The sequence below is a fragment of the Cydia fagiglandana genome, chromosome 25, assembly GCF_963556715.1.
Source record: "Cydia fagiglandana chromosome 25, ilCydFagi1.1, whole genome shotgun sequence".
Taxonomy (NCBI): Eukaryota; Metazoa; Arthropoda; class Insecta; order Lepidoptera; family Tortricidae; genus Cydia; species Cydia fagiglandana.
In genome coordinates this window covers 8,530,158-8,543,703 of record NC_085956.1, presented here as the reverse complement: position 1 = coordinate 8,543,703, position 13,546 = coordinate 8,530,158, and the positions used below count along the sequence as shown (strand labels likewise).

The window sequence follows — 13,546 nt, the reverse complement described above, 5'->3', positions numbered from 1 at the left end:
AGTTTGCTTTTACCGACCGTACGCATACAAAATGAATTGCTTAGCTTGTGATGATAAAATAGACAGAAATGAGTTGCTTACATGCTCATGTTGCCCTGGAAGATACCATTTCAGATGTTTGTGCATAACCTCTGCTCAATTCAGAGAAAATCAAGAAAGATACAATAAATATTGGACTTGTCCGGCGTGTGAAGCCATAACACGACGGCGCCGGAATGACGATACACCAGCGACACCGGCCGGTCTGAGCAGGATTACATTACATAATAATATAACAGACGCAACGAATATGTCTTGCGATGAATTTGACGTAAGCAGTATACGCGGAGACACGATAACTTCCCCAAATACTTCGATAAGGCCGCAGATGCACCTGGGGCAAGTAGTAGAGTCTCTGTGCCACGAAAACATCACACTTGCGCAAATAAGTGAATTACTTGACAAAAAACTAGATTCACAAAAAAAGTCAATTATATCTGAATTAAATGCTCAATTAAAAACAGAAATAAAGAATCTCATCCAGAAAGAAATTCAAAATTCCCTGTATAACTTTAAGTTAGAGATAAACCGTAGTATGGCGAACATAACCACAGATCAAAACGACTTGAAATTAAAAATAGAAGATTTATCATTCAAAATACAATCCTTAGAAGCTGAGTGCTCTGCATTAAAGAGCGAAAATCAAGCGCATATACCTCAAGACACAACATTACCTGAAATAAATAATGACCAACTAAAATTATTGGAAATGGAAAATAAAAGGATAGCATCAAGCTTGAGAGAACTGCGAAACCGCATTGACTACACGGACCAGAACCGAAGCGAAGACCAAAGGAAATTCGTGCTATTCGGATTAGATGAGCACCGCGGAGAAACGCAAGATGAGCTTATTTATCGTATAACAAATATGTTTTCCGATATACTTATGATAGACATAAACGGATATATTGAATCGATTAGGAGAATTGGAAGATCAGGATACCGGCGTCCCATAGTGGTTGAACTCATAAACAAACGAATGACAAAGTACGTAACCGAACGACAAATGTGCTTTCGAAATAGTGGTTACGCTGTATCAGAATACTTGTCACGAGAGGCCCTCGATAAAAGAAAAAAGCTAAAAGAGCTTCAATTAGAGGCACGTCGAAATGGAAAATACGCCTTTATCAGGAATAACCGGCTATATATAAATGGCGAAGAACATACTCCAGATGTTGCCAAAGAAAAACAAAGCCACTTTTCACCCTTAAGCAACAATGAAAGTGACCAAGGAACCTTGATACCAGAGCAAGCCGAGAAAACCGAACAAACCAACACCAATCAAATTGAAACATTACAACGGGACTCCTTTCGAGAGCAACTTTAAAATCCTTTACCAAAACACACAGAGTATAAAAAATAAGACTCATATAATAGAAACATTTTTAAAAATGCAAAATATTCAAGCAGCTTGCATATCAGAGACATGGTTAACAGAGAAACAAAAAAATTACGTCCAAATAAATGGTTATCAACTCGCTACGTCGTTCTGCCGGAGTGATAAAAGTGGTGGAGGAGTGGCGATCCTACTACAGGAAGGCATCGACTATAAGGAAAGACAGGACATCAGCCAATTTTCAATAGAGAGCATTTTTGAGTGCTGCGGACTAGAAATACCTAAGTTAGATCTATTAATTATTTGTATATACAGGGCACATCGTGATACGGATATATTCTACGAAGCGCTAGATAAACTTTTGAACAAGATTAATCTGAAACAACAAAAACGACATATAATATTAGGCGGAGACTTTAATATAAATGTTTCGATTAACACCCTAGCTTCATCAAAATTAATTACCACCTTAAGTTCATTTAATCTTCGGCAAATAGTCAAAGAACCGACACGAGAAATAAAAAACTCAAGCACTTGCATAGACCTCATTTTCACGAACAAAGAAAATAATTATAACATTAACGTATACGATTACGGCATTTCCGACCACAAAAGCCTTATATATAATCAACAAACGACAAATTACGATACAAGAAAAGTAAACTGGTATACATTTAAACGCATATTTAACGAGAAAAATGTCAGTTCATTTAAAGAAGAAATACACGACATAAATTGGGACGTACTTCTAATATACGACGATGTCAACAAAAACTATAATTGTTTTGCTCAGCATATAAATGAACTACTAGACTTACATATACCTAAGATTAAAGTAAAACAAAAAACAATAAAAAACAAGACTTGGCTAACCAAAGGTTTGAGACAAGCTTGCAAGCACAAACGATTATTAAAATCACTTTCGAACCAAACAGATAGCGCTGTATTACGTAGCTACTATAAAAAATATGAGAGTATACTCAAAAAATGTGTTTGAACATCAAAAAAATTAGACTACTCAAAAAAAATGCAATTCTCAGACAATAAAACAAAAACAATGTGGAGCATTATAAAAGCAACAACTTCTCCTAAGCTCAAGCGATTACCGCGGCACAAAAATATACGTCTAGAAAAAAATGGCAAAATTATACGTGAGCCTGAACAAATCGCTAACATTTTTAATAACTACTTCATTTCTGTAGGCGAACCATCTACGTCTCAAACAAATCACGAGAAGTGCGGCCGGCCCGTCCGCCACCCGACAACAAATTCAATTTATCTCGAACCCGTTACGACACAAGAGGTATTTAATACTATATCTAAATTGAAAAATAAAAAAAGTTTTGGATTTGACGAAATACCTACTACCCTGTTAAAAGCATGCGCATCAGAAATGACTATACCCTTAACGAAGCTAATCAATCAATCTTTCGAAAAAGGAATATTTCCTGACAATTTAAAACAATCTAAAGTAAAACCTATTCTAAAACCCGGAGGAAATCCTAAAAATCCTGAAAAATATAGACCAATAGCGTTACTGTCATCACTGTCAAAAATATTCGAAAAGTGTATGACAAATAGGCTTTACAATTTTTTTGAAAAATATAATATATTCGATGAAAACCAACATGGATTTAGAAAGCAGCATTCGACCACACTCGCAGTATTTAAATATGTCCAAGAGGCTCTACACAACATAAATGAAAAAAAATACTCAGTGGGCTTATTTCTTGACATGACAAAAGCGTACGATAAAGTATCGCACCAAATCCTTCTAGGAAAACTCTATGGCATTGGTATCAGAGGAAATGCATACAATTGGATCAAATCCTACTTACAAGATCGGTCACAATATGTACAGATAGACCACTATAACGAAATCACTGGGGAAATACAAGCCGTGGTATCCAAATCGCGCCGCGTAGTAACATCGATACCGCAAGGGAGTGTAATTGGATGTATCCTCTTCTTAGCATACATAAATGATCTACCAAAAGAACTAGATACTACATGCATAATGTTCGCAGACGACATTTCAGTGCTTATTAACTGCGTAGGAAGTGAGGAATGTCATAAAAAACTAGAAAATTACGCTAACACAATTTTTGAATGGCTACAAGATCATAAATTAGATATCAATCTAAGTAAAACTAAGATCGTCCAGTTTAAACCGTATCAAAAAAAAGAACTAGAAATAGACTTCAAACTAAATAACCAGACTATTGAACAAGTTGACCAGTTCAAACTTCTGGGCATAACCGTCGATAGTGGAATGGATTGGAAACCACATGTACAAAATATAAAAAATAAGCTATCCACATTCATATATGCCCTTAGTGTACTCAAAACTAATACAAATTTCGAAGCATCGTTATCTGCATATTACGCATATGCCTACTCCTGGCTACGTTATGGACTTATCTTATGGGGTGAGAGCACTGATGCACACGATCTGTTTCTTCTACAGAAAAGATGTGTCCGAATTTTAGTAAATATTCGAAGGAGAGAAACAACAAGGCCACACTTTATAAAACATAACCTCCTGACACTGCCTTCCCTCTACATTTTGGAAGCAATCATGTTCGTTAGGAAACATTATAATTTATTCGTGCAAAAGAATCAGATTTGTAATAATTATAATTCAAGGACAGGGTATCAGTTAGCGTTGCCAAAAGCGAACCTTGTTATTTTCAAAAAAAGTCCATATTACCGATGTGCCCAAATTTATAATAAAATACCCCCAAATATATTAAAACAAAATAACAATACTAGGTTCAAAAATATAATAATGAAAATTTTAATACAGAAATGTTATTACTCAGTTGACGAGTTTTATAAAGATAATATAAATGAATTTGATATCGCATATAATAATTGACCTTAGCCTGCATTGTTTTGTTATTTTGTTTTGTCTAAAATTTATAAAGAATTATTAATTAATTATATTGATTTATTGACATCTAAATGATGAATTTGGAGGAATTTTAATTTTTTTTTTCTAATGACTACAATTTTTACGATTTTGAATTGACTTTAAGAATTTTGTGTAATTATATAATAATCTAGCGTAATTTTAGTATGTACATACATCCTTGCTTTGCCCTTACAGGGCCCATGTGAAACTGCTTATAATATTGTGTAACACCTATATTACCATGGTCGCAATAAAGTATTATGAATTATGAATTATGAGTGACTCTCCGGGACGGCGGCATGCCCGACAAATGTCGACCGTACCGTCCTTCAGGATATATCTCCGGTAGTTATTCGTCATGATATTGGTTATATTATTATTATTTGTATCTCCTTGGATATCACGGGCCTATAATCCCGGTTTTTGACGTGAAACGTAGGTAAACGTCTTTAAAAACCCGTAGAGGGGCTCGGATCAAAAACCGATGTAACGAAAAAGTGTTATGGCGCGGCGGCTTATATCTCCGAAACTATAATACCTATAAACATAGTTTTGATACAGATGTGTAGAAGAAAGTAGCCATTACTCGGAACAGCACGTGTCGCTGACATAGATGGCGCTGATTCTGCGCTAGATACGACGTATTCGGAGCAAAAATGACCCCTATTTTCAGTGTTCATTTAGTAATGACTCATCAGCCCATTAACCGATTTCGGTAAAATTCATGTCATTTGATAGAACTTACTTTATTTCAATGAAATATGAGTAATATAAAGTACGTGGAATTATAATAAGCTGTTAAAAAATAAATATGTGACAGTTTTTGCAGAATTTTTATCACTGCTCTTGTTTGAGGCCACCGTGTGCGAAAAAAAGGGCGCAAAACTAACAAAATATACCTGAAATAGTAAGACAAAGCAATAACGGTTCTTTTAATACCACATTCACCATAGTAATACATGCTCATCTCCTCTAATAATGCATTAGCATCTACGGCGGCGCGGCGGCGCGAGTTAGTTACTTTGATAGAACACATACTTAACGTATGACGGCTGCTTGACAATCCCGAGTTCCTAATGCTAGTAAGTATATTAGTAATCTTAGTTAGGAACTTTCTGATGTAATGGGTAAAACATAATTTAGAAAAGGTCACTTCTGTGGACAATAAGTACTATATAAGGTAACGACTGTGGTTCATATATATCCCGTTTTTCTCATTTGAGTCTCAAGTATTGAATGAAATATTCTGCCTGTAAAGGTGCTGCGTAAAAAATTGCTTTTAGATTCCCTTAAATGCGATGGCTACAGGAAAAACACGAACGAGTTTGCTATAAAACGTGTATTACCCGTATAAAATATCTATTCTCGTAATTTTGGTGTGTTATTTACAAAAAAATTGTACCTAATCGTTACATTCATTACTACAAAATGAATTGATCATTTAATTATTTAAATAAGTGTGACGCCGTAATTAATTATTTTAAAATTACCCAGCAAATGCTCTATTCAAGTTCATCTAGATACAGTGAATCATTATGACCCCAAATAATCTTTACAGATTAAATTTAGATATTATTCAAATATGTGCGACTTCGGTATTCAAACACAAAGCAATAGTACAAGAGTCTAACTAAATGCGATGGTCGAAGGCTGCGCTCTACGTAAGGCCGAAGGCAAGAAACGTCCAGGATGTCAGTGCTTTAACACAGAACAATATTACAAGTGTCTAAATGCGAAGGCCGAAGGCCGAGCTCCACATAGGGCCGAAGGCCCGAAGCGTCCAGTCTGTCAGTTCTGTGTTTAACCACTGACATCCTGGACGCTTCGGTCTTCGCATTTAGACACTTTTACTATTGTTCTGTGTTATAGCATTTAAATCCTGGACGCTTCGGGCCTTCGGCCCTACGCGGAGCTCGGCCTTCGGCCTTCGCATTTAGACACTTGTACTATTGTTCTGTGTTAAAGCACTAACATTCTGGACGCTTCGGGCCTTCGGCCCTACGCGGAGCTCGGCCTTCGGCCTTCGCATTTAGACACTTTTACTATTTTTCTGTGCTAAAGCAGTGACATCTTGGACGCTTCGGGCCTTCGGCCCTACGCGAAGCTCGGCCTTCGGCCTTCGCATTTAGACACTTGTACTATTGTTCTGTGTTATAGCACTTAAATCCTGGACGCTTCGGGCCTTCGGCTCTACGCGGAGCTCGGCCTTCGCATTTAGACACTTGTACTATTGTTCTATGTTAAAGCACTTAAATCCTGGACGCTTCGGGCCTTCAGCCCTAAGCGGAGCTCGGCCTTCGGCCTTCGCATTTAGACACTTGTATTATTGTTATAGCACAGACATATTAGACGCTTCGGGCCTTCGGCCCTACGCGGAGCTCGGCCTTCGGCCTTCGCATTTAGTCACTTGTACTATTGTTTTGTGTTATAGTACTTAAATCCTGGACGCTTCGGGCCTTCGGCCCTACGCGGAGCTCGGCCTTCGGCCTTCGCATTTAGACACTTGTACTATTGTTCTGTGTTAAAGCACTAACATTCTGGACGCTTCGGGCCTTCGGCCCTACGCGGAGCTCGGCCTTCAGCCTTCGCATTTAGACACTTTTACTATTTTTCTGTGCTAAAGCACTGACATCTTGGACGCTTCGGGCCTTCGGCCCTACGCGGAGCTCGGCCTTCGGCCTTCGCATTTAGACACTTTTACTATTGTTCTGTGTTATAGCACTTAAATCCTGGACGCTTCGGGCCTTCGGAACTACGCGGAGCTCGGCCTTCGGCCTTCGCATTTAGACACTTGTACTAATGTTCTGTGTTAAAGCACTAACATTCTGGACGCTTCAGGCCTTCGGCCCTACGCGGAGCTCGGCCTTCGGCCTTCGCATTTAGACACTTGTAATATTGTTATGTGTTTAAGCACTGACATCTTGGACGCTTCGGGCCTTCGGCCCTACGCGGAGCTCGGCCTTCGGCCTTCGCATTTAGACACTTGTACTATTGTTCTGTGTTAAAGCACTAACATTCTGGACGCTTCGGGCCTTCGGCCCTACGTGGAGCTCGGCCTTCGGCCTTCGCATTTAGACACTTTTACTATTTTTCTGTGCTAAAGCACTGACATCTTGGACGCTTCGGGCCTTCGGCCCTACGCGGAGCTCGGCCTTCGGCCTTCGCATTTAGACACTTTTACTATTGTTCTGTGTTATAGCACTTAAATCCTGGACGCTTCAGGCCTTCGGCCCTACGCGGAGCTCGGCCTTCGGCCTTCGCATTTAGACACTTGTAATATTGTTATGTGTTTAAGCACTGACATCTTGGACTCTTCGGGCCTTCGGCCCTACGCGGAGCTCGGCCTTCGGCCTTCGCATTTAGACACTTGTACTATTGTTCTGTGTTAAAGCTCTGACATCTTGGACGCTTCGGGCCTTCAGCCCTACGCGGAGCTCGGCCTTCGGCCTTAGCATTTAGACACTTTTACTATTGTTCTATGTTAAAGCACTTAAATCCTGGACGCTTCGGGCCTTCGGCCCTACGCGGAGCTCGGCCTTCGGCCTTCGCATTTAGACACTTTTACTATTGTTCTATGTTATAGCACTTAAATCCTGGACGCTTCGGGCCTTCGGCCCTACGCGGAGCTCGGCCTTCGGCCTTCGCATTGGCGGTCCACACCACGTTTCACGTCAGCCATAGCGGCTGTGTCCCTGATACAGCCTCTCTCATTTTTGATAGGTTTGCGTGGGGACACAGATCCAACACGTAGAGGCCCCTTGGAGAGCTTTAATGTCATGTAGAACGCCTGCTGGAACCCGTTCACAGGTGCAACAATTATTATTATTATGCGACGTGATCCGCACCCGGCAGCTTTCCTGCTTAACTTTAATTAATTTCGCATGACGGATTAGGAAGGTAGTTACCTCCTTCAAAGCGTGGAGCGCACCTTTGACATCATTCGAGCACCAGGTCGGCAGGCAGAGGCGGCCGACGGACTTATGGGGCGCGCTGTTGAACCCGATCACTGGTTTGCTGGAGCAAAATGCATAAATAAGTTTTTGGCAATAATTTCATTTTTGGTCCAAGCTTTCATCGCTGACTGTACTTTTCTTACGACAGACAACTAATACTCATCGAGACAATTCTAAAAACCCCTAACACAATTAGGTTACGTTGTTTCATCACAGAGTTCCTATGGCCACCTCCTGTCTCCATCATCAGATCAGCTCGACGGTGCCATAATATTGCATTGTCATCCGATTTATACATGAATGCAAAATTTCAGCTCAATCAGAAACCGGGAAGTGGATCAAATTTAACTTGCAAGATTTGATTACACACAGACAAATAGACAGACAGACAGACAGACAACGGTCAGGTGAAACTAAATAAAAGCTTGTAAAATACGTGCCTGTGACTGGTCAAGTGGTCAGTGCCAACCATTGGGTAGTTTAACATGTAGACTTACTTAGCATCCCTTACTCTAGAAGCAGCTAGAAAGAACGTGCCGTCGCCGCCGCACGGCACAACAACGTCGCACCACTTTATCAGATCAAATACGTGTCAATTACTGGTCAGTGCCAACCATTGGGTACTTACTTAGCATCCCTTACTCTAGAAGCTGCTAGAAGGTGCCGTCCCCGCCGCACGGCACAACAACGTCGCACCACTTTATCAGATCAAATACGTATCCATGACTGGTCAGTGCCAACCATTGGGTACTTACTTAACATCCCTTACTCTAGAAGCAGCTAGAAGGAAAGTGCCGTCCCCGCCGCCCGGCACAACAACGTCGCACCACTTTATCAGATCAAATACGTATCCATGACTGGTCAGTGCCAACCATTGGGTACTTACTTAACATCCCTTACTCTAGAAGCAGCTAGAAGGAACGTGCCGTCCCCGCCGCATGGCACAACAACGTCGCACCACTTTATCAGATCAAATACGTGTCAATTACTGGTCAGTGCCAACCATTGGGTACTTACTTAGCATCCCTTACTCTAGAAGCAGCTCGAAGGAAAATGCCGTCCCCGCCGCACGGCACAACAACGTCGCACCACTTTATCAAATCAAAGACGTGTCAATGACTGGTCAGTGCCAACCATCGGGTGTAGCCTATGGACTTACTTAGCATCCCTTACTCTAGAAGCAGCTAGAAGGAAAGTGTCGTCGCCGCCGCACGGCACAACAACGTCGCACCACTTTATCAAATCAAAGACGTGTCAATGACTGGGCAGTGCCAACCATCGGGTGTAGCCTATGGACTTACTTAGCATCCCTTACTCTAGAAGCAGCTAGAAGGAACGTGCCGTCCCCGCCGCATGGCACAACAACGTCGCACCACTTTATCAGATCAAATACGTGTCAATTACTGGTCAGTGCCAACCATTGGGTACTTACTTAGCATCCCTTACTCTAGAAGCAGCTCGAAGGAAAATGCCGTCGCCGCCGCACGGCACAACAACGTCGCACCACTTTATCAAATCAAAGACGTGTCAATGACTGGTCAGTGCCAACCATCGGGTGTAGCCTATGGACTTACTTAGCATCCCTTACTCTAGAAGCAGCTAGAAGGAAAGTGTCGTCGCCGCCGCACGGCACAACAACGTCGCACCACTTTATCAAATCAAAGACGTGTCAATGACTGGGCAGTGCCAACCATCGGGTGTAGCCTATGGACTTACTTAGCATCCCTTACTCTAGAAGCAGCTAGAAGGAAAGTGTCGTCGCCGCCGCACGGCACAACAACGTCGCACCACTTTATCAAATCAAAGACGTGTCAATGACTGGGCAGTGCCAACCATCGGGTGTAGCCTATGGACTTACTTAGCATCCCTTACTCTAGAAGCAGCTAGAAGGAAAGTGCCGTCGCCGCCGCACGGCACAACAACGTCGCACCACTTTATGAAATCAAATACGTGTCAATGACTGGTCAGTGCCAACCATCGGGTGTAGCCTATGGACTTACTTAGCATCCCTTACTCTAGAAGCAGCTAGAAGGAAAGTGCCGTCGCCGCCGCACGGCACAACAACGTCGCACCACTTTATTAGATCCTCGTTGTAAGTCAACCTGAAATCACACAAATTAGGTGACTATTATTTTTTTACCTCAGCAGCTCGAACAAGGGTACTTTGCTTCTTAAAAACAGTGAGCAAAATGCGATTTTGCTCACTGTGTCATTTTGTCTCACTCAGTGAGCAAAATCGCATTTTGATCACTCACTGAGTCATTTTGTCTCAATCAGTGAGCAAAATGCGATTTTGACATTCAAGTGACCTTTATAGTCAAATGTCATTTCAACATGCGGGGTCTAATACCAGTTCGATATACTTGGGTTCTATTATCTCTGTCCCTCTAATAGGTATGTTCTCACTGCTGAAAAATTTTGTGTACTACACGAGATCAAAGTTATTTACATCTCGTGCGCTTTTGAATCCCTTACTACGCTCAAGATTCTAAATTATAGAATCTTTCGCTTGCACGGGACTCAAAATAAGCACTCGAAGAAATATCAAACTTTGATCTCTTGTTGTACAAATAACTATTTTCTACTCATCGACTATAATTCTTGAATTAAGATTTCTTATACCAAACTTCAATTGTGTATTTTTAATGTATGGGCTCCCAACTCAACTATAATATTCATTACGATACAGTTTAGTCAACTATAATGAAATTGACCAATCACAGCTCGCCGTGATCAAGAGGACGAAACAAAACCATAGCTCAAATTAATTATTTATTTTAGGTTGTATATTAGAAACAATTGGTTCATAAGTCAGAAACGCGCATGTGACACCCTTAATATAGCAACATCCATAGACTACGAAAACCATTTAGTGTTGCTTGTCAGTCTCCATAGGCTACGGTGGCCAAAATCGAGAAAACAACTGTCTAAAAATTGAATTTAGCGCAGAGCAAGTACCAGGGCCTCATGAGTTACGAGAAGGTGTCGTTGACCAACGCGCCGGGCGCGTAGTATGAATAAGGTATCGCGGCTGCTCGCGTACCATCTTATGTTAGCTGCATACTTTTGGTTTGGTTTGTTTGTATTGAACAACATTTACAACTAATATTAGAAGCAGAAGGAGTGGATAATAAGAAGAGTTCCGGCAGGCGTGGCTCACTCCGCGATTTCGTCGCTTTGCTACAGGTAGCTAAAACTACATCCGTTCGACCCCAATTTTGGGGTTTGACATAAGCCGCGCGTGGCGCTGTCGCCACCTAGCGGCCATATCTGTGCTGATCGTGACAGATGCGTTTTGTTAGAGAGTGAGTCTTCTGTACCTAGTACTATTATTTATACTGTGGTTCCGGTTAATCCGGTTATAGCTGAAAATTGTTGAGACTTTTCGGTGGCCGCAACATTTATTCTCAAGTAGCAGTACTGATAATTCAGCTATTCACAATGCTAGATGCCGACTACGAAAATAATAGTCGTATTGGTACTAAAACTGATGTATGGAGATGGAGTGAATACCAGTGTTGCCAACTTTGGCTTAAATGATGCCAGATCTGGCATATTTTCACTCGCTTTGGCACCAAAATTTTCCATTTAGCATCTGGCATATTTTTTAGCATAATTTAGTTTAAGCCAAGTTTGCACCAACTTGGCAGCAACAATCGCTTGCAAATGCGCCATCGCCTTATGTTATTTTTATATGAATTTTGACTTTTGTGGACGGTCTATATAAAGTTGGTCAAGCAGATCTTGTCAGTAGAGGTAAAAGGTGGAAAATTTGAAAATTGTATGTGTTTTAAGTGTATAATTTCAAGTGACATTTTAGCATAATATATCAAAAATATTTGGCATAATTTTGGCATAATCTAGACATTAGTCTGGCATTTTTTCAAAATCCCAGTTGGCAACACTGGTGAATACTCTATGTCACTAATAGCACTGGGTCTGTAGGTACTATAAATACTATAATGAAAAAATAAAGTACACTATTAATACAATATGACGTATTATATTAACAGTAAGACAATCAGGTACAATAGGCAATCCTACTTATCTTCAAAAACATGTCAATAATAATCTAATCTAAGATTGTAATAGCGCGTAAATTGTTTTAAAATTACAATCAGAGAAACTCCATGATTCTTATCAAGAAACGGAAGTTACTTATTGAATTTTTTTTTTATATTCTATACATGTATTTTATCAGAATTATTAGTTGTTCAATTGTTTTCGTTTTCCATAGTTCTAATAAATTCCTTTGTTCTCCTTGCACGGTTTTTACATTTCTCTGTTTGGCCCGATGGTTGAATGGTAGAGAATGCCATTAGGCATTAAGTACGCCATTTGTACATTATTTTTATTTTTTTGCAATAATAATTAAATATATAAATAAATAAATAAATATCATATACCTACCTAATTTGTTCAATTTTACCAATTTTTTAAGAGACGATATCAGTATAGAACAAGGAACCAACCTATTTCATCTCTTTGACGACTAAAGACGTCAACTGGCGTTCAAAGGGTTAAAGAAACCAAGTATTATGCATTTATTTTGCACCATTCAATGTGTAAGCACATAATTTTTGAATTAATAAGTGTCCATTACTGGCATCTGTCAACCAAGTGTCCAACACTGGTAATACCCTACTGTTTAGAATTATGTATTTCATGCAAATCATTTATTTCATTCATGTCTTCCCCGCCTTCTTGGGCTTACCGTGGGACTTAGTCAATTTGAGTATGAATGTCCCAATATTATTTATTTAGCATTTATTTATTCATGTCTAAACTGCTAGGTATTTCTACTTTTCAGATTTTCAAAACCTCATTTGGGTTTTGTACCATCATGAATTGCCATTTAAAGTGACATTAAAAGTAATGTAACACTTTAAACTCTCGCGTTTTGTACAGTCGACGTCAAAGAGAAATTTACAGCCAAAGTAACAAAAAAATGTTTACACGACCTAAATGCTATGACAATAAAGTCGTGTAAATAATTTTTTGTAACGTTAGTCGTAAAGATCTCTTTGACGTCGACTGTACACATGTCAAACGTCGGAATTAAAGGTGAAAACAATGAAATTATATGGTGCACACTGATGCCATTTTGTGTCAAAATATATCAAAATCTGTTTAGAATAATAAATAATAAATAAATAAATAAATATTGGGGACATCTTACACAGATCAACCTAGCCCCAAACTAAGCAAAGCTTGTACTATGGGTGCCAGGCGACGATATACATACTTATATAGATAAATACATACTTATATACATAGAAAACACCCATGACTCAGGAACAAATA

At 39.8% G+C, this 13,546-nt stretch overlaps 1 protein-coding gene across 1 annotated transcript in view; it reads right to left on the bottom strand.

The window, feature by feature from the left end:
- Window positions 1-13,546, bottom strand: part of LOC134677146 (NAD kinase 2, mitochondrial) — a 42,204-nt gene that overhangs the window by 14,540 nt on the left and 14,118 nt on the right. Inside the window, exons 4-5 of the mRNA XM_063535604.1 lie at window positions 10,243-10,344; window positions 8,195-8,303 (exon numbers count right to left, since the gene is read on the bottom strand). Of these exons, the coding sequence (XP_063391674.1) occupies window positions 8,195-8,303; window positions 10,243-10,344 (211 nt within the window). The remainder of the gene's footprint in view (window positions 1-8,194; window positions 8,304-10,242; window positions 10,345-13,546) is intronic.